This window comes from Schizophyllum commune, assembly GCF_000143185.2.
Source record: "Schizophyllum commune H4-8 unplaced genomic scaffold SCHCOscaffold_3, whole genome shotgun sequence".
Classification (NCBI taxonomy): domain Eukaryota; kingdom Fungi; phylum Basidiomycota; class Agaricomycetes; order Agaricales; family Schizophyllaceae; genus Schizophyllum; species Schizophyllum commune.
Window position 1 is genome coordinate 3,289,545 of NW_026089540.1, and position 22,903 is coordinate 3,312,447.

Genomic DNA, 22,903 nt, shown 5'->3' on the forward strand with positions numbered 1-22,903 from the left:
TTTCTCGGACAGCCTGTATTTTATCTCCTTTGCGACTTGCGTACTACCAACACCGCCCGCGCCGTATGGAAACAACCACGGGAACATGCGCGGATATAACTGTATATTATGATATATAGATTCCGCGCTTTCTTCATGCCCGACACGCAACACGCCTTTATTAGCATTAAAGTGTTTCAGCGCAAGCCCTTTCAACTCTTCTACGGTTTTTGTGTCTAAGTCCTCACCCGTCAAACCGTGTACAACGAACGGTACTTCGCCAGAGGTCACTCCTTGGTCATCTTCCGTGTTAAAAGCGCTCCTGCTCTCTTGATTTATGTTGGTATCCATCATCCGATACTCAATAGTAACTGGGGGAGAGTCCTCGTCGTAAGTTCGTAGATTCTCTTCGGATATTGTGATATCCGCGTAGTCAGGCGAGTTAAGACGCAGGTGCTCGAGCGCTTCTTGTACTTCTTTCCGTCTCACTAGTAGTGGATTAAACCTACCAGACGCGTAATCAGCAGGCGTGGGTGATGACGGACCAGTGAACATAACTGCGAGGACCTCGTCCATTTCTTCTCTAGGTGGTGGCAGGACGTCATGAACGAGAGGCGTGTTCACAGGGAAGCATATGACATGTGCTATCATCTTCTTGAATGAGCCACCCACGCGAACAAAGGAGGCATTGTGGCGGACACGTTGTATCAGAATACGTTCGAAGTATCTCAATTTACTCAATACTGGCGGTACTTCTCCCAGCCAAAGATTGTTGGCTAAAGCCAGTCTTGGCACTTCCATCTGTCGTAACGGTCCGCGACAATCCTGGCATATAACATCACATCCTTCAGCTAGAACCAGCCCAGGCAATGGCTGTATAGGGTCATTATCGGTCGTCCGTAACTTTCGAGTAATAGCATTGTTGTCGAGGACCTTCAAGTTGTGTTTCATACTTCGCATCGGCACGCTGCCCTTTTCCGGCTTCAATTCGCCGCAAACTGCGCAACCTATCTCTCGGACGTTCATAAGTTCTTCGTAGAAGTTACTCGCGATACGGTGCATCATCTCTTTGTTCGGTCGGGGCGGCGGAAAGCTCGACGCCGGAGCCTGAGTGTCGACGTCGTCCGCAAGCATTTTCTTCATTGCTTTCTGGCTGTTGACTTTGCGCCTCTTTCCGTTGTACCGACGGTATTTGCGGCCGGTTTTCCGCTTGTTGGCAATAGGCACCTTTTCGAATGCGGTATACAGAAGCTCACACCCCCCCACGCACTCGTGCGAGGCAAATAACTCGGCGATTACCTGTCTACACACACGTACTTTGGCGAGAGAAATCGAGTGAGCGGAACATACGGAGCGAAGACTGGCCACTGTGAGTTTGTCGAATAACTGTTCGGGTGTAAGAAGCGCGACGACGTAGTTGTCCGGCAGGTTCGTCATGTCGTCTAAAAAAGTGTGGAAGCGGAAACGGTAGTTCCATTTACTGACGTCTAAGTCCTGCGGTGCGCGGTATAGCGCACTCTCAATATCGGTATGGGAAAATAGCATCTCGGCGGGGCCACCACCCAATTGAAGTCGCGAACACATACGGGCCGTCTTGCCTTTGTGATGCTCGCACGCCGTTCGTTGACAATACCCCGACCACATTTTAAGTGCTTGTAAGGTAGCGGCGTTCTTGACGAAGATTCGCAACGTCGATGTTCGCCTACGCGAACGTATCCCTGTAATGTACTCGCTGAAGAAACAGAGAGAGCGGTATATTGCGGTTTTGATCGGCAAGCGAAGGACGGACAATGCGATACGCTTACGACTTGACACGTCCATTCTCCAACAATGAAAAGTCCAATCAGCCCTACGCATGCAATGGCGCATTGAATGCACGCGAGTGATGCCAGCGTGTCTGTGTGGGTGATGTTCCAGCCAAAGCCTGTACGATGCCAAAAACGAAAAGGGAGGTGGACGAATCGACAACAGGTAGCCTCGAACAGAGGCCACGGACGTTTGTTGCCAAAGAGCCAGTGCAAAGTCTCGGGTGTGTGCTGCCACGTATATTCCATATCCCATAGCATCGCATAAACCCGTAACCCCGTATCGCGCCAGAGTAGCAGCCAACGCATAATCGATCGGAAGAGTGAGCTCGAAAACATGTTGAGATACTTCCACACAACCATCGTATACGCAGTGTGCTTGGTCGACGTTTTCAGCGTCGTGCTCTGTGCCGACATAGATGGCTTGCGTACTGCACCGCGATGATGTAAAGCCGCAGAGATCGTCGCGAGTGGGTGTGATCCTGCCGCGCAAGAGCTCGATGTTTTTCACGTCGTAAAGACCATCTTTTGGTGATAGTGATGGACCCGAGCATGATACGGTGTTAAACAGAAGAAGATACAGACAACCGAGCATTGTAGTGAACAGATTCATGGCGGTTGTGGACTGAAGATTTGCGTTGCGATCGAGCGTCGGACTGAACGGCCGGCGATGGCCGTTATCGCGCCAGTCAACCCACGTGCGGACAGTTTACGATCTCTATGTATGTTCGATTTCTTTGGTACAGACGTATTCTTTATTCGCGCGATTTACTCCGTATGGTCTTTCTTCGCCTTCTTAGGCGGGCTTCCGCTCGCGCCGCCTGCTGCCCGCTTAGCGGACCCGCTCCCTTCGCCCCGTCCCTTGGATGTTGTCGCACCGGCAGATGCGTCGTTGATCTTCACAGATACTTTGCCAGTACGTGGGGTTCCGCCAGATGTGGCGGGGTGGACGCGGGGCGCCACGAGCCTGGCCTGCGCTGCGACGCGGTCGATAGGTCCTGACAGGACTACCAGAGCGGCGATGTTGAAAGAGAGATTTTCCACGGCCTTTTCCGTCTTTCTCTTCCAGCGCGTTATGGTACTAGCGAGATGGACCCGTGCGATGTTTCCCAAGGGGAAAGTGAGCTCTGTCAAAGCAAACTGGTTGCTGGACAGTAGGTACGTCGTCTTCATTGATTGAGAGGTACTTTCGCCTAGAGCAATCAGTGCGAGTCGAGCTATGGCCCGTCCTGAGTGACGGCTCTCCGCTCATCTATCTGTGTACAACCTTCAAGGCCATTCCATCATATTTCCATCCCATTCTCTCGCCAAGGCTCGCCATCGATATTCCGATCCCCGTCCCCCTTACATCGTTCTCCGATGCGCACGTCTCATGTCAACCCACTATGCTCTTCCTTGTTGAACTTCAGCACAATTTTACGAATTTTGAGTGCTTCTTCAGCTGATCTCTATTAAGGAAAAATGGTGTTACACCGCGTCTGCGTCGCGTAGAGTCGGCTTTTACTGCATGCTCAGAGTAAGGAAGAAAATGTGACTTCGACCTAAGTGACGCTCGCCAGCGCGAGCCCTGCACGGGATCCATACAGTGGCGCATGACGCGCAGGCTGAAAGGAGAAGGGCACGCGGGTTCTCCGAGTCAGAGCCAGAAAGGTATAGTCCGAGCGTCGTCCAATGGTGAGGTTTAGAGGTTTTGTCAAAGCGGATCGCCCATTCAGTAAAAGTCCCTTCTTCCTTATAGAAGGGATACAGCACGCTTACCATTTGCTCCGGGACGAGCTTGTCCACGTTGTATGACGGAAGGCCAAGGACGTCGGCGACGCCCAGTTCGGCCCCTTTCCATAGGTCCTTTCGACCTTGTCCGTCCAGGACGGGGACTGTGGTGAGCGTCAGAAAGTCGCCGAAAAGAAGGACATATTATGAGAATGAAGAGGAGCGCGTAGAGGTATGTCAACGTTTGGCACGTACTCTTGTCGTTGAATTCGAATACACCTATCTTCCGCTTCGGTTGCCACCCTCCCTTAGCCGAGATCAGGGTCGGCCCGTTTCCTCCCGTCCGCGCGCCTGCCGCCTGTTTGCTTCAGCGCGCGGCAAAACGTATACGGGACGTGACGTACCATCCTTGCTGACCACCTTCGTCGTAAAACCAACCATCCCATCCGCGTAAAGCGGAAACTTGAAAGAGTTGGTCTCGCCCATCTTCCCGAGGCGATTGAGGCAAGCGAAGAGCCGAAATGCCTCTGCCTCGAGAAGGGTGACCAGTACGCCTCGCCGAGCGCCACTAGCACCGATGCCGTCCTTACCATCTTTATCAAGAAAAGCGACGGATAGTAACCCTGTAGAAACACAGTATACGGGTGCTTTGGATCCTACGAGGCCGAGGGTATCGCTTTGCGCACTGTCAGACACCTTGACGAAGTCGATAGACCGCCAAGAAATGCGAGACAGATTGACCAAATCCGATCCTTGGAAGAAAGCGACGGCAAAACAGAAAATTCTGTAACGGTTCTGTCTGAGCATGGAGCGGGCGATCTGCGACGGCCGTACGCACTCCATAATGTCGGTCGCCGGATATGACCGTTCCATGACTCTGTCTTGCTTGATATAACTGACGACGTTCTCGGGAGGCTCCGTGTCGACGACCGCGTACGTGCCCACGGTTCTGATGAACAACCGTCATCGCCATGTCAGAGCAAAGAGGGAGCCTCTCACGAGTATTTGAAGAACCTCTCGTACCCTCCGATACTAAAGGCATAGTTGCAGATACCGGACCATTGGAATATAGCGTCGCTCTTAACTCGCGCGTATCTGTCATGGAAAGATTTAGGTGCGCACGTCTGTGGAAGAAGCGACTCACGCTGGGTCACTATCGTCAAAGTGGAAGGAACCGAGATACTCTCTAGCGGCTGCGCTGCCACCGTGCGAGAAGACGATGTTCTCTCTGTGATTGGCCCCTTAGTATCGTCGTAACGAAGGTAACGGATGCCAGTCAGGCGACTGCTTACTCTTGCTGGTCCTCCCTAGAACATGTGAGTACCAAGTTCACTACGTGTGGTCGTAGTACTTACTCATCAGACATGGGGACGTCATGAGTCGGAAGGGCGCGAACGGGAAGGCTGTCGTCCATGCGTACATCGTCGCCGTCGTTGTCGTGGCTGTCGACACCGTTAAATCCGGTATATGTAGCAGTGATGACTCGCTCACCGTTCCTCTTTCGGCTGTGAAGCCATCTGTTGACCGCTACAGTTCGCAATGCCACGTGAGCGTGAAGGACGAGAACACGTGGGATGCACGTACGTCTTGCGCGCCTTCGTCTGGCGTACGTGCTCGTCGTACCCCTCTTCTGCATCATCCCTAAACGCGAACACACAGATGAGCCGAGTCAGACATAGAGGGGAACTGCGTACGTTTCTATGTCGTCGTTGTCCTCCTCAGCCTCCACATCCAGGAGCCTAGATCAACACGTCAAACCGGGGTGTTACCATTGCAAACGTTCAGAGACATACATTTCCGCCTTCTTGCGTTCGGAGCCCGATTTCATACGACGGTTCGCGACCTTCTTGGGTGTCTTCACGGGAGAGGAAGGCGGCGACGATGGCGGAGGCGTGGCGGTTGCGGCCTTGGTGGACCAGTAGCGTTCGTCGCCGTCGTCAGATCGAGCGGGGGATTCATCTCTGTACATCTGTCAGCAAGTCCCGACGTTTGTTCATGACGCGCGCACTTCTGATCGTTGTTCGCTCCCTCGGCCCTGGCGCGTGCCGTGTCTTCCCCTCCCCCCGTGTCAACATTCGCCCTTCCGTTCACTTTAGCGATCGATGCGACTGGTGTAGCGTTGCAACATACCCGAGGACGTTCTCATCGTGGTGCGGGTCATCCGTAGCGGGATGGTCCCGGATCTGCTCTTGAACAGCTCGCTTGTTCTTTGAGTTGCTCGTGCTTTTCACAGACTTCGCCCGCTTCTCTCTTTCGCACCATGAGTACTTCGAAAAGAGCTCACGACAAGGAGACGCACCCTGATTTGTCCTGGGCGCTCGCGTTACGGGCGCTAGCACTGAACAAGTTAAAGAACGAATGGCAACACGGCCTCGAAGGTATACGCACGTTGATTTTCCTTTTTTCACCTGTGTCGGAGGCAGCACCTTGGAAGCCAGCGGCACGTCGTCATCGTCCTCTTCCTCAACGGCGTCACCGCTGTCGTTGGCCTGTTCACTGGTCTCGTTGCCGTCCGTTCCCTTTCTCTTCACTTCGCCATTATCACCGACGTCGCTGAGGCGACCGCGGTAAGCCTTTGACCGTCCGTCCGCGGTTCACACTCACTGATCACCATCCCCTTCTTCCTTGTCGTCCTCACTGTCACTGTCCGGAATGCGGGCAGCCCTGAATATGTTTCTCTCTTCAGCTGATGCGTAGCGAAGGAAGGTGTGCAAGCTCACCGCGACCCTTTTTTTCCAGCTGGTTTCGCTGGAACAACAACCTCCTCCTCTTCCTCCTCCTCCTCTTCTTCCTCCCCCGCTTCCTCTTCCACGTCCTTCATGGCATCTTTCTGGTACTCGTCCCTGGGCAGCCGTCAGCATCCATCTCGCACAGGGCCAAGAGGGCAGCATACGATTGGATCTTCTTTGAAGACGGAACACGGGTGCGGGTCGACGCTCGCGAGGGCGTCTGGTCGGACATGATCGACGAGAGAGCAAGAGTCAGGCCAAAACGACAAAGTCCAGAGAAACGAGGTCAATTAAAGGTGCGCATGATACCACCCGCTCGGTTCCTTTCTCCTCCCCCCCTCTCCCTCCGGCAAAAAGAAACAGCCAGACGTGTACATTGGTCGGTAAGTCGGCCACCGGCAAGGAGAAATGGAGGTACGATCCAGACCGGGACGGAAATCATGGATGGATACCAGCGGGACTTTATATTCGTCGCGGATCTCGAGACTGCTGGTGATAATGCAAAGGACAACTGGGAGCTGCTGCATCGCTACGACACCTTACCGCGACGACGTACGTCCTGTGCGTAAGGGAGCAGAAAGACCCACGGTATGGGGACAATGCGATAGGTAACGGATGAGGGGGGGGGGGGGGCGACGGAACCAGATTCCTAAGTAAACGGAATCAAACCGTTCCGACGTCGCCCAAGCCTTTGCCATCCATTGGTAGAGCATAACAATCAGAAACGAGGCGTATATTGGACAAAAGCGCTGGAAGGAGCGCTTACCAGGCGACCACCGGCAGATTTGCCTCAGGGTTCTAGTGCGGCGGGGAATGGGGAACAGTCCCTTCGAGGTGCACCACTTGCGCAGCGCGCGGGACTGTCAAGGTAGCGGATTCAAAACGAGATACGAACATGAATGGACACGCCTTCAAAACAGGGTATTGGTTTTCCGTTCCACACGGATACTGGTTCGACTGCACATACGAACCGAGTCGGTCGCAGAAGGGAAAAAGGGTGCTATGGGTTAAGGTGCAAGGACGACGCGCGTCCCGCAGGTAGTCGTCTTCTCGCACCCCGACGTGTTGGTTTTGTACGCGCCTGTTTCCTTAACCATACTTACATCCTCTGGAACGGACATGGACGTCTCCAAGTTTCCTGACTTGTACGACGAGGAACGAGCCAGTAAGCAGCCCATACTCTTGGGTCGTCGCGTACGCTAACATCATTCACCGGTGTAGAGAATATAGTGGGAGACATATCCTCTCGACGCGCTGCGGCGGCGCCAGATAAATGCTTGGGGACTTTCATGGACGTGCGCCATTACCCTTCGCCTTAGTGGGAAGCGCGCAAACGCTGATGTCTTGCAGAGCCCGTCGGCTTCGACACAGGTTCGCATAGCGTCAGGGTACAACGACCGCACGCGCGTACTCGTTATGCCTGATGGTGAGACCGAGTATCAACTGGAGATAGTCGGCGTCTTATGGAGGGTGGACCTGCCCCCGGTTGGCTCGGACTATCAGTGCGTTCGCACTTACTATTCCGTCGACGATGGCTAACCTCAGTATGTCAGAAGCGCGACACTACGACGTGCTCGTCAAGCCAAGCAAGGCGTTGCAATCGTAGCGTTTGACAACCCGTTGTTCGCGGCTGCGATGAGGAACATCGAGCATATACGAAATCTGTTCCAACGAAGCATCGGACGCCGAGTCACCACTAGCGCGCCCACCCAAACCAGATGCGGCAAAGCCATCGGGTTCGCCAGCCGCTACTTCAGCCATGTCAAGGACGCCGACCCTGCAAGCGTAGAATCTGTGCCAGAGAATATCGACCCATTCCCACAGCGGTACCTTCAGGCTATGCTCGAATCGTACGGACAACTGGTCTACACCAATTCTAACTCCGTAGAATACTATATCGCTTCTGGAGAAGGGCCAGCAGGTGCGCTGAGGTACGTTGTGAACTCTCGTTAAGTGGCGCGGACTCTAATCATTCGTTAGCTATACCGAATGTCCACCTTCCACGTTCCAAGTTGGTGACGTAGTCGCCGTCACAATCTCGTTCGTTGCAGTACCACAGTTCACCAGAGGCGCGGAGGCGGATTGGTACATGTTGAAAGTGTTGCGCGGCATCGCATTGCTGGATGATGGCCCAACGAATGTAAGTCATGGTTCAGCGCATGTGTCACGACAAGGGCTCAACTAGCGGGTGATCAGTTGGCCAATTGGAAGGCTTCTATGAACGTAACGACGCTCACGACCCCATCGAAGCCCGGTATCAAACGACCGGGTAGGGCCTTCGGCGCACAGGAGGAACCCACGGACAAGAGAGCACGACCGACGCAGGAGGAGGGGAATGATAACGGTATGCAGATTGCGTAAGTACTGCCTGCTATAAGATCCCAGAGTGTACCGAAGCGCAAGCGATATAAGATACTATCTTGTTCTGGACATCTGAAAGAGAAACGAATAAGCGGTTTTATCAACCTCTAAGTACACATCCACTATCAAACACGGGCTTATAGTCGAGCTGGTCATACACCGGTTCTGAAGCGAACGTTTGGATGAGTGCACATGCAATACTTGTTTGCTTTCGTGGCCAGGCAGCGTGCGAAGTACGCAGCACTGCATGTCGCGTCTATCCCCTTTATGTGCATTCTACGTATATGGCATGACACGGAAACGGTTATCCCGAAATGGATTAACCCAAACGGGCTTTACTGTTTGCGGCTGTCCAAAAATGGATTGACCCAAATAAGCTTGATCGTTTAAGGATACACCCGCCGGGGTAATCGGACCGAGCTTTTCCGGGTGGCGGCGTTCCACACCTCGCTGTTCTCCGCGTGCCTTTTGCTTTTTTGCTTACTTCGGTCGACAGCACCCGTGAGCATGTCATTCACTTTTCTAGATTGGTCCGAAGAACCGCCCAAGAAGAAGAGAAAACGTCACACAACAACCGGAGGACCAACTTCGTACGACGTTGTCGCTTTTTCCGTCAACGAGCAATCCGTCGACGACGTGGTAAACGGCCCAGGTTCGTTCTCAGAGAGATACACGGCTTTTGCATACGTGCTAACCCTCTTTATCTTCTGTTGAGGCGTACCCAGTAGCGGACCAGCACAATCAGGCAGCTCAACAAGACAGAATGAGGCCCCCACGTGGGAATACACGTCACGGTCAGAGCCGGACCCTTCGTTATGTGTCCACCCGACAGCACCCATTGGTTCGAACGACTTAGCAACGTAATTTGCTTTCGCCCTAATAATCAATAGCGTACTAAGTGATTCACAGGACATCAGAAGCGAGTCACAACATTGCAGCGGACTGTTCGTCGGATCATTGCCACTCGATTACAACAGTAACCGGGAGCACAAGTCAAAGGTTTAATCTGCCTCTTACCACATAAGCAAGAAATCTCTAATGCAGTTGATCAAAGCGACGCGGACGGCTCGTCAGCGTCCGTACATTCACTAGATCTGACGAGCAACGTTGCGGTCCGACATGGCACACCGACTACGTGGTGGCAGTCAGTCAATGCCATAACGTACCTCCCGTACCACACGACGGACAATCCTCGAGTGAACGTTTTGGCATGGGTAAGCACAAGAATGATCTAAGGAGGAGAGGACTAACGTGTCGGAAGGATGCCAATTGCGTCGATCTTTGCGCAAAAATGTTTCCCAGCGCCCTTGAACGGCCCGACATGCTCACAGTGTTAACGAACGGTCCAGTGAACGACATCTTAGACCAAGCCGTCGCCAGTTTAGAGCAAGGCGTATCCGTACTGGTGAAAGGTGGTGGATTGAAGGTGCCGCAAGTCAGTGGACGTGACGATGTTGACGACGCGATGACGCCACAATACTGGGGGTGTCGATTCCCAGCAGGAGGCGGACTCGGTTTGGATCTTCACACTCCGTTGGAAGTACACGGTGAGTACAACCGAGCGCCCCCACTCGTTATGACACGTGCTTAACTTGTCAGATATGTACCTGAGAGAGGTCGAGACGCAATCAGACAAGGACGAAGCAGGACGCAACAGTGACTCTTCGGTCGATACAGCGAAAAGCGAACGTGCTTCATCATCAACAAACCATAAGCACAAAGGGGCACCTGGCCCAAAGCGTGTCAATCAGCAACACACGCCCGCGGCTAACCCGATTCCACCAGAGAGCCGTACCATGATGTCTCTTAACGAGTTCCACGAGTACATACAGGACGGCTCGAATCCGCCTCGCTGCATTCTAGAGCTCTTACCAGGTCTCCCCAGCAGCGATGCAATCATTGAGCAAGTCTTACGATCGTGGCAGGTACGGTAGACTTACATGTTTCTCAACAGGCGTTTATCCGACGGGCACATCGTCACAAGAACACGGTTCTTTAAAGATACGACTGAAGACTACGACATGCTTCCATCAGACGTATGGCGCACCTTCGACTGGTGTCTCCTACACCAACGGGGCTTCTTTACTATGCCTCATTTCGACGCAATGGGGCTGGGCACATCAGTCCAGGTGCGGGGCAAGGGTCGTAAGATGTGGATCATTCTTCGTTTTACACCTCCGAGTACCGCGACATTTGCGAATCTGGCGGAACGGATGAAGCATGTCGTGGCTGGCGCGAGCAAATACGGTGCTTCGAGGGGCGACTTCCACATCCCAAACAGCGACTGGACCATAGGACCAGATAACGGTGCCATTCTCATTTTGGAGGAGGGTGACCTCTTGTACGTCGACGTACTTTGTTGTTATTGGTACCGTTTCTAATGCCGCACTAGCATTCAAGCTCCCGGTACAGCCCATGCGGTGTATACTCCAACGCATTGCGCTACAGCGGGGAAGCACTGGTGCTCGTTTCATACGTTGCAGCATATGGAGTTCTATCGCGCATTCGAGGTTCTCACGGACACTCAAGGGACCAACCACAATCACGTTCTTTTGCATGTCATGCTGATTTATATGGCTGCCTCTCTTCCCAGCCGAGTGAGGAACGGTGAACGTGAGTTGTTCTCCAACACCGATGCAGTCCCATGCTCATAAGCGTGCTCGCTCTGTAGGCTTCCGTCGGAAGAGCATGCTTGCACTTTGTCTCATGATTCTCTGGCCGGATCGTTATATTCCACGGGCGTCGCAAGCACCCGCGCGTGCTGTCGAGAGCGAACGATCCGACGGTGGTCGTCTGCTCGCACGTTTCCTTAAAGGCTACGGCAAGTGGGCGCGTCTCGACATCGACAATGTCGCTGTATCTGTGTGCGAACGGGTCATCCACAAGATCACGCCGAGACGCGGCAAGAAAGAATCCCCATCAGCCTGGTACACCCGCGCTCGCGAATACAACGTCGATGGTGCCCACTGGCAACATCCAGGAGATTATATCGATCTTTCGTATCTGTTGTAGAACCATCATGACACCGCGTCCAACTTTGCTGACGACGCGCGCGTGGACGGACCATTGCTTTCTTTTTCCCTATCAAATTGACCCGACACAGTATCTGCCTTCGCTTGTAGGGGGGAACGTGGTAGCTACAGTGTACGACGTATGACCCGCCAAATTATAGTATACGGGCTTTAGTCCCCTCGAAGAGTCCACCGTATCGCGAACGAGGAGAAAGCCCACAATCAAACGAACGCTTGGGCCACCCGAGTAATGCCCCAAAAGACGTCAGCACCTGAATTCGAACCAGTTAAGACGTTTCCGTGTGCCCCTTATGTCGTTCTGTTCCCGGCCGGGCCATGCGTGTTCGCAATGGATTGTACGCGGAAGCAAAAAGAGCAGACGATCAGGGCGTGGCATATCGGCGAGCGCCCGCCCACCCCGAAAAATGCGGGCGGACGGCGGGCGGTCGACGGCAGTCGCATCCTGCTTCCTTCTACCGTCTTGTTGTATTCACAGAGTACACGGGTATGTCCGCGCATCGTCCTACCAGCATTAGCACGCTCTTGTCTATGTAAGGCTCTGCCCTGCTACGCCTTTCCACGCAACTGACCACGATCAAGGGGAGACCTACACGGGCTAATAATGTCGGGAGTGGACGACACCGATCTCATCCAATTTGCGGGCTCCTGCTCGCAGGCGCGAGACGCAGTGCAGTCCTATCGCGACCGCGTGTATGATCTGTGTACGGCCCTCCAGAGGTACATGACCATCGAGCAAGCTCGTCAGCTGCGCCTTCGCATGCGAGACAACAACGCTGTCATCTCAGGCTCTTTTGCTCTCCGCTTCATTGGCAGATACGACTTCGAGGAGGGAGACTTAGACATTTACGCCTTCGGAGGCGACATATTGCCGATCGGTGACTTCCTTGCATCGATAGGATACCTCTTCACACCGCGCGCGGTTCAAGAACCTCACTTCGACTCCGCCGTGTCTCGCGCGTGCGACGACAGCATCACTCCTGAGGGGACGGTCGATTCCACCAAGTCGTCTTCTGATTACACCGAAGTCGAGACCTTCACGTTCATGCGAGGATCGGCGAAGATTCAACTGATGATGTGTCGGTTGGGCGTGGCGGAAACCATTCTCCAATTCCATAGCAGTACGTTCTTCCCATCCCCCCATGTTATGTCGCGTTGATCCCCGTCAGCTGTTGTCATGAACATGATCACGCACGATACAGCGTATTCACTGTATCCTCGCGCCACATTCGTCGACAAACGCACTCTGAAAACCTGCAAAGGAGACACGAGGGAATGTGAGGCGGTCGCTCTGGCTAAGTACGAGCAGCGAGGTTGGGAAGTGGTCGACAAAATGTCTCCCATCGACGCCCTTTCGCACAACACGGAATTCGGGAAAGGCTTTCGGTACGTGGGGGACGAAATGACGCGCATCATCAAGTTGAACAATCCGTGAGTGATGCACTACCCTGGTTTCGCCGATGATCATTATGAGCGTAGGGTCTCGTATCCGGGATCGTCAGACAAGATAAAGTATAACTCGTGGACGCTAAAGTATAGCGAAGCTGTTCGACCTCGTCCGACTTCGAACGACCCAATACCCCATTGGTGGTTCATGAAACCGCAGATGGAAACGTGGACAGGTGTAGACGAGGAATGGAATATCGACGCCTTTTGTTTTGCGTACCCGCACATGGCAGATCGCTTCACGGAGTCCGCCTCGTGTTCCAAGATGCCCATCAACCTGTAAGTGCAGTACGACTGCGAAAACTAATCTGACCGAGTCTTAGGTGGACGACGACACGCGCATCTACGGAGCTTATGGCCATCTGCCTTGACGTCGCTTCCAGGGCGTCCACACGCAGCGCCTTGGGTTGTTGAAGCGTCCAACGTGACAGATAGTCGAACAGAATATGTTCCGACGTGTTCGTATTGTGTACCAACTAGCCTATTATACCTCACGGGGTTCGAACGTGTCGTGTACTCTACGTTTGCTCGATGGGCACACATAACCTCTAAGCAAATTGTGAACATTCGCAGCGGGAAGGGGGAGTGACGCCGACGGCAGGTGATTATGAAAACATGCTGCGATCCAGTTCGCAATGGAAGAAAGACCGCCGGACGGAGCGTCATTCCTCGCGGAAGCGGAACAACCAAGGAAATTGAGTCGAGGAAACGTCGAATCCACATGCCATGGATCGAAATGGACTTATTGCGTATGACTGCAGCGCAAACCTTTAACGTACTTCCATGGCACAGAGGCATACAAAAAAGGTACTCAACCAGATGGAAGAGAACGATGGTGCAACAGGGGCGGCGGCTTTGCTCAGCCGCGCTTTTGCCTCCGAAGGCGTACAAAACGTTCCGTTTTCCTATCTCAATGGTCGCGCGCCGCGGCGCCAGTCGATCCGCTCACCCCCTTTATTGTATGCGCGGCGTATCGGAGCGACCAAACAACGCGCACATTTGCCCGTCCATTCTCTTCCGATCGACCTCTGCGCTTCGTACTCGCAGGCGACGATCTTCACGCCACTCAAGCAGTTATGGACGACGGCAAGGATACTATAATGTCAGTGCCTTACCCTATCTCAGCGTGACAGCGTGGAGCCTGCGCAACTGTGCGCAGGTTCGCCGTTGGGCTTACAGAGAGCGGTAGGCTGCGCGACTTGGACGATCACTTTATGGACTCGCTGCCAATGACCTCAATCCTTCGCCTGGCGAGGGTGAACAAGCAGATGCGTGAAAGAGTACAAGCCTACCTAGGCCGTGCTCTGGACGTACGCAAGGCCTTCAAACCATTCGTGCCGGAGGACGCCATACCGGCCTTTCGCCGCGTCCAGCGAGACACCGGAGCTGTCGTATCAGGTTCAGTCGCCTTGAAGTTCATGGGCCGTTACGATTTCGAAGTCAGTGACATGGACGTCTATGTCCCCCAAGTCAACGCCATCGTCGTCCACGACTTCTTGGTCGCCATCGGATACACATTTCGCCCACGTACCAATCAAGAACCCACATTTGAAGAAGCCTTCCTTCACGCGACTGCGATTTGGTCCGTGCACACAGCGTCCTATCTCGTTTCATCTCTGTCCGGAGCGTTCGATTTCGTGTCCGCCAACGGTTGCACAGTGCAGGTAATGACTTGCCGCCGCGGTGTAGCCGATGTGGTACTCGATTTCCACAGCAGTGAGCCGAAAATTCTGCGCACATTACGGGCTTATTGTGCTGATCACCCTTACAGCGGCGGTTATGAACATGATCTCGCACTCGCATGCGTATTCGTTATACCCTCAAGAGACCTTCGAAAACATGCGTTCGCTAGCAGTACGCGCGCACGACACAAGACCGAAGGTAGTGCAAGCGTTGGCCAAATACAGACAACGCGGTTGGGACATTCTAACTTGCATATCTCTCGGAGAAGCAAGCAATCCAGAGAGAACCTTTGGTCGACGATACCGATTCGTTGGAGACTCTGCGTCTTGGGTGTACCCCCTACCTTCGATCCCGTACGTGTCTCATACGGCCTCCCTTCAATGCGTTTAAGGAAGCATTTCCAGCTCCCCCCAAGTGAATCAAGACTCCTACGTACCAGGTTGTGAAAGAACGAGCGCGACCAGGCAAGTCCGTTCGTGCGCCGTTATCACAGGCATCTGACGGACCCGAAGGCAAATCGCACAGCAACGAGTGGATTACTTGCGTCGCGCATCTTACGAGTATAGGTGAGTCGTACACATTCGTGAACGACAATCATTGATTGTCTGCTAGCGATACCGTTCATACGTCCGCTATCCAGACGGACAGGGTTCGGTGGAACTCCTGGAGGTTGTACTACAAAAGATTATCGTACTGCCCCGCGCCACCTCTCTTCGCCACCAACGCCCGAATGCTCCGATCACATCTCAAGTATCACCCCCTTCGCGAAGGCGTAGCTGATCCGGACGGTTATACATTCGCTAATCGTCAGTTGCAAACCGCGTACGTAGAACATGCACTTCAAAGCGTGTCCGGTCCTCGTTGGTACGTCCAGAGCTATATAGTAAACCGCGTACGTGACCGCATCCAAGGTGGATCAAAAACGACGCGGAGGCAGCTGCTGAACATGCGTGCGCATCCATTTCAATACGCAAGGCGAACAAGTCTGCTTATACGCGTAGTGTGTATATCTTTCTACCATCCGCTATTCCGTTAACATCATTTATCCAAGATCCTGAAAACGAGGAGGAACTGTATCTCCTCCTGTATGTGCGGCCGTAGATATATTTTACTACATCTGGGTGCCACAATGCTTCTGCCAACAGACCGTAAATTCCCTTTTTTTTTAAAAAAAAAACACCCGAATCGGGCTACATATACATTCCCGTGTGTTATTGACATCAACACGCGTACTTAGCAGACGCGTACGCCTGGCGTGACCGACAGTCGTCCGCGTCATATACTGTATGTATAAAGTATATGCCGCTGGAGTGAGACCACGACACAGAACCTTCCTGATACGGCCTCGCCACGACTTCAAGGGACCGCCCATGTGGACACGACTGTCAATCTGTCAGACAAGTCGCGCCCTGCAAGCAATTACAACACTTACCAGTATGTCTCCGCCGACGTTCTTCGTGTAGACGAATTGAGAACGATCCTGACGAACTCGGCCAGATCGTGTGGTTTTACCGTCGATGAACCGTTCCGTGCTTACGATGACCGCGCCATGCTTCATAAGTGGCACTAACTCGATAAGTATACTCTCGTTCACTGATACATCCGCATTAGACCGGTTGGAGTCCATCGAAGATTGCCAGCGGGACTTACAAGTACTATCGAAGACTTTGTTGTTAACCATAACAACGTCCGCTTTGCTCATCGCCTTGGCCGTCTCACAACTAGCAAGCATGTCGCCTTGTACCAAAGTGACTTGCCCAATATTGATGTGGCGCGCGGCACAAGCACTACGAGCGTTAATGACCGCGTCTGCAGCGATGTCGGCCAGTTCCGTTTGAAGCTCGATCCCGAAAGCCGTACAACCCGTCTGAATCGCGGCTTGAATAACGAAGGTACCGGCACCGGAGCCCAGATCTACCAGGACGGAGTGCCGTGCGACCCGTAGGTCATCCAAAAGGCCGTAAACGAAACATGGTTCGAGTTCCCCATACGTCAAGTTGCGCGACCTGCTCGCGCGCGACAGTGCCGTCGGGATGTTGGCGATATACTTATCCCGTATCGCGCGTAGGATACGCATTACAGCTTCCGGGGACGGTTCTGACAACTGATCAATCGTCGTGATATACTATAGAAGGGCATGAACGAACTAGATTCCGATACGGAAAGCAAGCGCTCGTTGTCTGCTTGCAAACGCTTCAGGGTTTCAACCATCTTCAGCCTGAACAATCGATATTGGCGTTAGCATTGTATCTGTCATCGAGTGACAAAACATTCTTACCTTTTAGATGCAGCGGTTGCTCTTTCCTTGGCCTTGACAGCCGCACTTGCACGATGGCGTCTTGAGCGTTCCGTGGACGACAAGGGAGCGCAAACACGCCACGAAATCACAGACGACACGACAGTACTGCCCCACGTCAGAACAGGATGATTCGAACACAACCTCAAAGGACTCACTCTTCGAGCCCCCTCATCTACATGCGGGTAAGAGGAAAGGGGGAACAATCGACGCAGGGTGCCACGTGTTCCGTCCCGACGTCGGGACGCGGTCGCGCCAAATGGAGCAAACGGTTTTGGTTCCGCCCCAGTGCGTTCCCGCACAAGAGCAACGGAGACACGCCCATACCGTAACTTGTACGGTGCTAGAGTACAAGTCATTTCGCATACATAAGAAGTGGTGAGAGCTGTAGCGCGCCAGGTACACGACGAATCATTTCGATAGACGCCCTACATGATTTCCGTGCGCGGCAGTACAGTAGCTGAGAAACGGTCAGGTCCTAAGAATCCGAGGCATGCGCCGACCGTGTCAGTAAGCAGATCAAAAAAATCCGTGTCACGGCGGTCTGCTGTATACACTATCATCTCCAGCGATCGATTCCTCCCCAAAACACATTTCGCCCAGGACCGCCAAAGGGCCTGAGAGCACGCCCTGCGACCACTGTCGAACAACGCGTACTCCCAATCACTGCAAAGAATGTCCGGCTGCATTTGCCACCCATGCACAACGACGCCGATCTCCGCCAGCAAAGGAAGGGCACGAGGAGAGGCAGCGACGAACATGAAGTCCTTCATACACATCCAGTGGTCCATGTCGCATGGACTCTCCTGGCGCACGACGAAGACAACTTTCCGCAACTTGGGTAGACGCGGAGGCGGTGTAATCGCTTGATGAAAGAGGCAGTAAAGATTAGCCTAGGCCCACAGACAATGGAAAAAAAGGACGCACGGTAGGAAAATATGTCGTCGATCGCTTCAATTGTCAGCTCCTCGAGCTGAGACGCGTACTTTAACACATCGACAACATCCGCCCATCCCAACGACTCTGGTAAAGCGAGGTGCGTAAGGTCATCTCCGCGTGGCTTGAGATATCCCTGCAAGATGCGTAGAACGGGAACACGCAACGCAGAAGATATGGCGACGTTATGGAGATGAGGGAATTCCGCGCACTGCACAGGTGGAGGACCCTTGGGTGCCTTGACGACGAACTGGAGACGCAAGCTGTGCAGGTCAGACGCAACCCCCCGAAGGGTGAGATCCAACGCCTCAACGGTGGTGAAGCCCGCGGAGATTTCGAGATGCCGCAAGTTTGGGAACCGGTTCAAGAACCTCGGGACGCACGTATCCGTCCTGGATTCCGACGTCGTCCCAAGTCGTAGGCGGACCGTATCGACATTTACCAGCACCGGCGTGCGCAGTGGGCTCAAGCACGAGAACATCCGCAGCTCCTTAACGAAGGAGTGAATGTCCTGTTGATCTAGCAGTCTGCTTGCATCCTCCTTCGAGCGTACGGTCACCCGCTGGAAGAAGATCCTTCGCGCGAAAAATCGGAGGGTAGACGCAGTATTCATGAGAGCGAAGAGAGTCGGCCGATCGCACTGCTCGACTATGGCGTTAGTCATCTCCGCGGGCACTAAAAGCAATCAACGCCAGAGTATGTCGTTAAGAGCGTACAGACGCACTGTCGGGACAGACGCCAGACTCCATAGTTCAGTGATACACACCGGGGTGACGATGAACGGCGGACAGCGACGACGAGAAAGCTGATGACAGACCGCGAGAAAATAGATAAGAGCGAGTCCCCGGCAGGGACGTGGCCAGGGCCAGTGGAATGACCCAACCGATACCCGGACAAACCGTCACCCTCAATTATTACTTCCGCGGGAACGCCTGGTTTCGACAGTCTACAATATTGAAATCAACTCGATCCAACCAGTTCGTCTACAAAACTGTTCTCGCGCAAGAGGCAATTCGGACGTACTACATCTAGGAGAAGTAAAATCATCGTCCAACGCCGAGTGCCGCAGCTCGGACGTGCAGTACGATCCGAATGGGAAGTAGCAGGACCACAATGTCACACATAGTAACGGCGCGTGAATTCGGGTAACGCCGAGAACCGCATGTCGCGTGGTAAAACGGCATATAGCGAGGAAACATCCGGCATACGATCTACTTCCTTGAACTCGCTGCCATCACCATGGCTGTTTCTTCGACGTCCGAATCCTTTATCTCGACCGAGCCATTGATCTCCATCGGGTCAAACAGTCATCCTGACCAGACCAGTGAGCAGTGGCACACTCTCATGGACGCACAAAATCAGCGCATTGCGGCGGACGCCATAGGTTTGGTGAGACAGCCACGTATATCAACATTCGAGCGTGCGCTCACGCAGTCGTCCAGGGAACGTTGAAGGTTGCAATTGAAAACTGCATTCACAAGGCAGACGGAGACCATCAAGGTAAGTGGTATCACCCACAGACAGACGCTGACGCCATTGACGCAAGGGATAGGACAGCCGTCTATTACGATATCGAACAATGTCGATCACGAAGTCGCCCCCGACTGGAACTTCGTCTATTCAAACAGATTATGGTGCACGCAAGAAACAGCAGCGGCACTGGCTAACACCAACGCCTCGTGCAGGTACATACACGGCGTACGAACAGCATACATTAGCTAAGGGCGTACTACAGCTGCCAAGGCGAATGTACAACAGATCAGGGCTGCGCGTGTGCTAACGAAAGCGCACGCGTATTCGATCAAAATGCGTACGACGCGCAAGGGCTTCTCTCTCACGACGTTCTCGAATACAAAGGCCCGGTCGTAGAGTGCGGCGAACGTTGCACATGCTCAAGTGATTGTGTTAACATCGCAAGTGTCTACTCCACTGCAGCATCCTTCCTCACGTATTTATCGAGGAAAATAAGGTCGTTCGACTGAACCGCACACTACCCATGCGTATTGAAAAAACGGCCTCCAAAGGATGGGCACTGTTCAATGCAGACACAATTATTCGTCGTGGTGAATACATCGGAACGTTTGCAGGCGAGTTGATCACGGTAGCAGAAGCCGATCGTAGGGAACGGTGAAGTCGAGATTTATGCCAGTGATCTGTCTACTAACATGCACTGTCCACGCAGCGACACGACGAGCGTTAACAGCCACGCTTTCGGGCTCGATTTCTGGTTTTTAGATCGCACGCTGTGGAGACGGTCCGTCTATCTTGATTCTCGTTTGCCTCGGCGCACGACAAGTGGACAACTTACACTTTATAGCGACGCATCCGACCACGAAGAGCAAGACGTACACGACGTGAAGTTATGCGTGGATAGCTCCCGCATTGGCAACGTAAGGTCCAGCACTTCTCGATGAAAAAAAAGGCTAAAGCTCTTCTTACTATAACTGCGCAGTTCACGAAATATGTAAATCATTCTTGCGACCCAAACTTGACCGTAGTCGGAGTGTACACTGATGTACGTTCGCACCTTCCGCGCTCCTCGCGTTTATCTCAAAAATATTAGCACTATATCGCCGTACCCCGCATCACGTTCTTCGCTAACAGAACGATCCACGCCGGGGAGGAACTGTGTATCTCATACGTTGACACGGCAGACGACTCGGAGGAAAACAGCAGCATACAATACAGGGACTGCCGCTGCAACTCGGCGAAGTGTAAAGGTACGACGGTGGTGCAGAAAGATAACGATCTCATTGGTAAACAGGACGACTTCCAATATAATCACCAAGAGCTCACAACGCCCGAACGCACCGTTTCAGCATCACGATCTACATATCTACCCACCTTTTATTAGTTTGCATATGCTAGTATCCATCTGTCGTCAGAAACCCTGTAATCGAAGCGCCAGCACACCCGACTATGCAGATGTTGTAGCAAGAAAAGCATCTTCACTTGCACGAAATAGAAAGGCGAAACCGCTCGCAGGCACTTGTCGCGCGACCGACTATATCAATCCCGATATCAGCATGTTCACATCACCTCACGATACGTTCAACCAAATAGCGTAGTTGTACAATCCCGACCATTGCTAAACGCAAGATATTGCGACCAACACCGAGCGCAGTGTTATAGTACCAATGAACCGGGAGTATCTAGGTGCTCGAATCGACGCACTATAGAAATGTACGTGCGCTGCGGGTAACAGTGCAGTCATACACGAGCAACATTTCCAAGACACCCTCCAAGTTCCTACGTCTGGATCTACCCCTATTCATCGTTCCGGCGTCAAATGCGCCGCGAAGCTATATGATCGTTTTATTCTCTGCATGAGACTATCCACTGATAGACACAACCAGAGGATATATGTAATGGCGAAACAAATTAACAAACAGTCGACATCTACGACACTTGTTCTTAACTATTGCCTAATACTTGTCTGTGCACGTAAGGCATTACACCGCCCCCCGGAATGACGATCATACGAGCGAGTATCTCCAATTCCTCGTCACCGCGTACAGCCAGAAACAGATGGCGAGGAGTAATACGTTTGACGTTTAGATCCTTGGCAGCGTTTCCTAACATAATATGAGTATGTCCTACTCGGAAAATGTCCTAGGCTACGCACCCGCCAGCTCGACCACTTCCGCCGTGAGATATTCCAGTACTGCAGCGGTGTAGACAGCCGCCTTCGAGCCAACTCTACATTTCCCGACATTGAATCGCTTGATATATCTATGAACGCGACCGACAGGAAACTGCGACATCCACATCAGCCACGGCAATGTCCTCAAGAACGACATGCTCACAACCAGACCGGCCCGAGCGCTTCGCGTCCTGACAGAGCGTGTCTTGTCGTTGGTTTCTGTCGTTGCAGAAGACCCCTCTTCGGTGGCCGCCATCATGCGAATGTTCCGGCCACTTGATCTCAGGTCCGCTTATTGCTATATCTCTGAGCGAGACGCGTCAAGAGAAATATACGTGTAGTGACGATGTTTAGACGCAACCCTCAACGACGCAATACGAGCGTAAGAATACGGACCATTTACCCCCGCGCTACCTTTCGCACGACCCCGTGACGGGGTAGGAGCCCATAATGTTTGTTTATGACGTTGTTGTTTCTCTTGACTGAAAACATGATACAATAAATCGTAAAGACTACCACTTGCACTTTAACAGCACGCCTACCGACCCAAACTGCAAGCCAGTATAACATTGCGTGCTGACCCCCAACAGCACACCCATGCCGACGATCGCTATAGAGACGATGACAAGCGCTCTGACGAACGTAGCGAGGCTTCGTTAGATATAAGCACTCGAACGATTGTCGGTGAGCGTGGACACATACCTCGTTTCAACCCGTGTATTGTAACAATACAGACAAGGCGAACATTGCGAAGAAACAGTTGCCGTCATGTACATACTTAGCCTAGTGAATACGCGTGCCATCGCGAACGCCCTATCCGTGACTACTGCGAGAAAAGCGTATCAGTACACAGCCCAAGACTAATGAATACAAATTGTAGACAGCTGCTTACACTGTAGTTCGCGGACGTTGACGGGCATCCCATGCTCTCGTACGACGTCAGAGTCGCGTTCGAACGACCTCTTGAACATGCGGTAAACAAGTTCCTCCAGACAAAGTGGCCTTCCCAAACCAACCACCATCTCAGGGCGTACGGTTTCATACATACGGTTCAAGTCCACGACGTTGCAAAACTGGACAGAGTAACGACTCTGCAGCTCAAGACACATATCTGCCCGTCGCGCGTCACGTACGATACCGAAAATTACGTCCAATGAACTGACCGCGCACGCCTACGCCGCATTTGACGATCGCCTTACTTTTCATAAGACAGCGAAGAGGTTCTGGAAAGCCTGATAACCCATCAGTAAGTTGTATGGAGAGTGAGCAATGTGAGAGCGAGTCAC

At 52.9% G+C, this 22,903-nt stretch overlaps 8 protein-coding genes across 8 annotated transcripts; 4 read left to right on the forward strand and 4 right to left on the reverse strand.

Moving 5' to 3' along the window:
- Nucleotides 1-219: 219 nt before the first annotated feature.
- On the reverse strand, nucleotides 220-1,416 carry SCHCODRAFT_02492248 (uncharacterized protein; the record flags this gene model as incomplete). The annotated part of the gene is made up of 1 exon (XM_050342963.1): nucleotides 220-1,416. A coding segment is annotated over one exon (1,197 nt), but the record flags the coding sequence as incomplete, so codon positions are not given.
- A 1,136-nt stretch (nucleotides 1,417-2,552) lies between these two features.
- SCHCODRAFT_02491344 (uncharacterized protein) lies at nucleotides 2,553-6,455 on the reverse strand (the record flags this gene model as incomplete). Its single annotated transcript, XM_003034649.2, has 22 exons — nucleotides 2,553-2,977; nucleotides 3,169-3,232; nucleotides 3,543-3,658; nucleotides 3,750-3,845; nucleotides 3,899-4,117; nucleotides 4,181-4,278; nucleotides 4,333-4,443; nucleotides 4,518-4,589; nucleotides 4,639-4,722; nucleotides 4,787-4,801; nucleotides 4,850-4,936; nucleotides 4,986-5,021; nucleotides 5,079-5,135; nucleotides 5,189-5,233; nucleotides 5,288-5,455; nucleotides 5,503-5,574; nucleotides 5,625-5,744; nucleotides 5,794-5,832; nucleotides 5,883-6,047; nucleotides 6,099-6,158; nucleotides 6,215-6,337; nucleotides 6,388-6,455. The coding sequence occupies 22 exons, from the start codon at nucleotides 6,453-6,455 to the stop codon at nucleotides 2,553-2,555; spliced, it is 2,340 nt and encodes a 779-aa protein (XP_003034695.1).
- An 887-nt stretch (nucleotides 6,456-7,342) lies between these two features.
- On the forward strand, nucleotides 7,343-11,596 carry SCHCODRAFT_02597938 (uncharacterized protein; the record flags this gene model as incomplete). Its single annotated transcript, XM_003034052.2, has 17 exons — nucleotides 7,343-7,388; nucleotides 7,445-7,518; nucleotides 7,574-7,725; nucleotides 7,777-8,154; nucleotides 8,204-8,363; nucleotides 8,474-8,580; nucleotides 9,081-9,085; nucleotides 9,111-9,236; nucleotides 9,300-9,444; nucleotides 9,494-9,528; nucleotides 9,629-9,798; nucleotides 9,846-10,131; nucleotides 10,184-10,509; nucleotides 10,619-10,713; nucleotides 10,767-10,925; nucleotides 11,178-11,197; nucleotides 11,256-11,596. 17 exons carry the CDS (start codon nucleotides 7,343-7,345, stop codon nucleotides 11,594-11,596), a joined length of 2,625 nt encoding a protein of 874 aa, XP_003034098.2.
- A 621-nt stretch (nucleotides 11,597-12,217) lies between these two features.
- On the forward strand, nucleotides 12,218-13,473 carry SCHCODRAFT_01177179 (uncharacterized protein; the record flags this gene model as incomplete). The annotated part of the gene is made up of 4 exons (XM_003034053.3): nucleotides 12,218-12,734; nucleotides 12,783-13,044; nucleotides 13,093-13,338; nucleotides 13,383-13,473. 4 exons carry the CDS (start codon nucleotides 12,218-12,220, stop codon nucleotides 13,471-13,473), a joined length of 1,116 nt encoding a protein of 371 aa, XP_003034099.2.
- Nucleotides 13,474-14,273: 800 nt separating this feature from the next.
- Nucleotides 14,274-15,132, forward strand: SCHCODRAFT_01177178 (uncharacterized protein; the record flags this gene model as incomplete). Its single annotated transcript, XM_003034054.2, has 2 exons — nucleotides 14,274-14,775; nucleotides 14,831-15,132. The coding sequence occupies 2 exons, from the start codon at nucleotides 14,274-14,276 to the stop codon at nucleotides 15,130-15,132; spliced, it is 804 nt and encodes a 267-aa protein (XP_003034100.2).
- Nucleotides 15,133-15,962: 830 nt separating this feature from the next.
- SCHCODRAFT_01111098 (S-adenosyl-L-methionine-dependent methyltransferase) lies at nucleotides 15,963-16,819 on the reverse strand (the record flags this gene model as incomplete). The annotated part of the gene is made up of 3 exons (XM_003034650.2): nucleotides 15,963-16,124; nucleotides 16,232-16,335; nucleotides 16,393-16,819. 3 exons carry the CDS (start codon nucleotides 16,817-16,819, stop codon nucleotides 15,963-15,965), a joined length of 693 nt encoding a protein of 230 aa, XP_003034696.2.
- Nucleotides 16,820-19,785: 2,966 nt separating this feature from the next.
- SCHCODRAFT_02490899 (SET domain-containing protein) lies at nucleotides 19,786-20,828 on the forward strand (the record flags this gene model as incomplete). The annotated part of the gene is made up of 5 exons (XM_050342938.1): nucleotides 19,786-19,878; nucleotides 19,935-20,101; nucleotides 20,169-20,248; nucleotides 20,404-20,489; nucleotides 20,538-20,828. Coding segments are annotated over 5 exons (717 nt in total), but the record flags the coding sequence as incomplete, so codon positions are not given.
- A 560-nt stretch (nucleotides 20,829-21,388) lies between these two features.
- Nucleotides 21,389-22,216, reverse strand: SCHCODRAFT_02664923 (histone-fold-containing protein; the record flags this gene model as incomplete). The annotated part of the gene is made up of 4 exons (XM_003034651.2): nucleotides 21,389-21,549; nucleotides 21,600-21,729; nucleotides 21,781-21,836; nucleotides 22,213-22,216. The coding sequence occupies 4 exons, from the start codon at nucleotides 22,214-22,216 to the stop codon at nucleotides 21,389-21,391; spliced, it is 351 nt and encodes a 116-aa protein (XP_003034697.2).
- Between the last annotated feature and the right edge of the window lie 687 nt (nucleotides 22,217-22,903).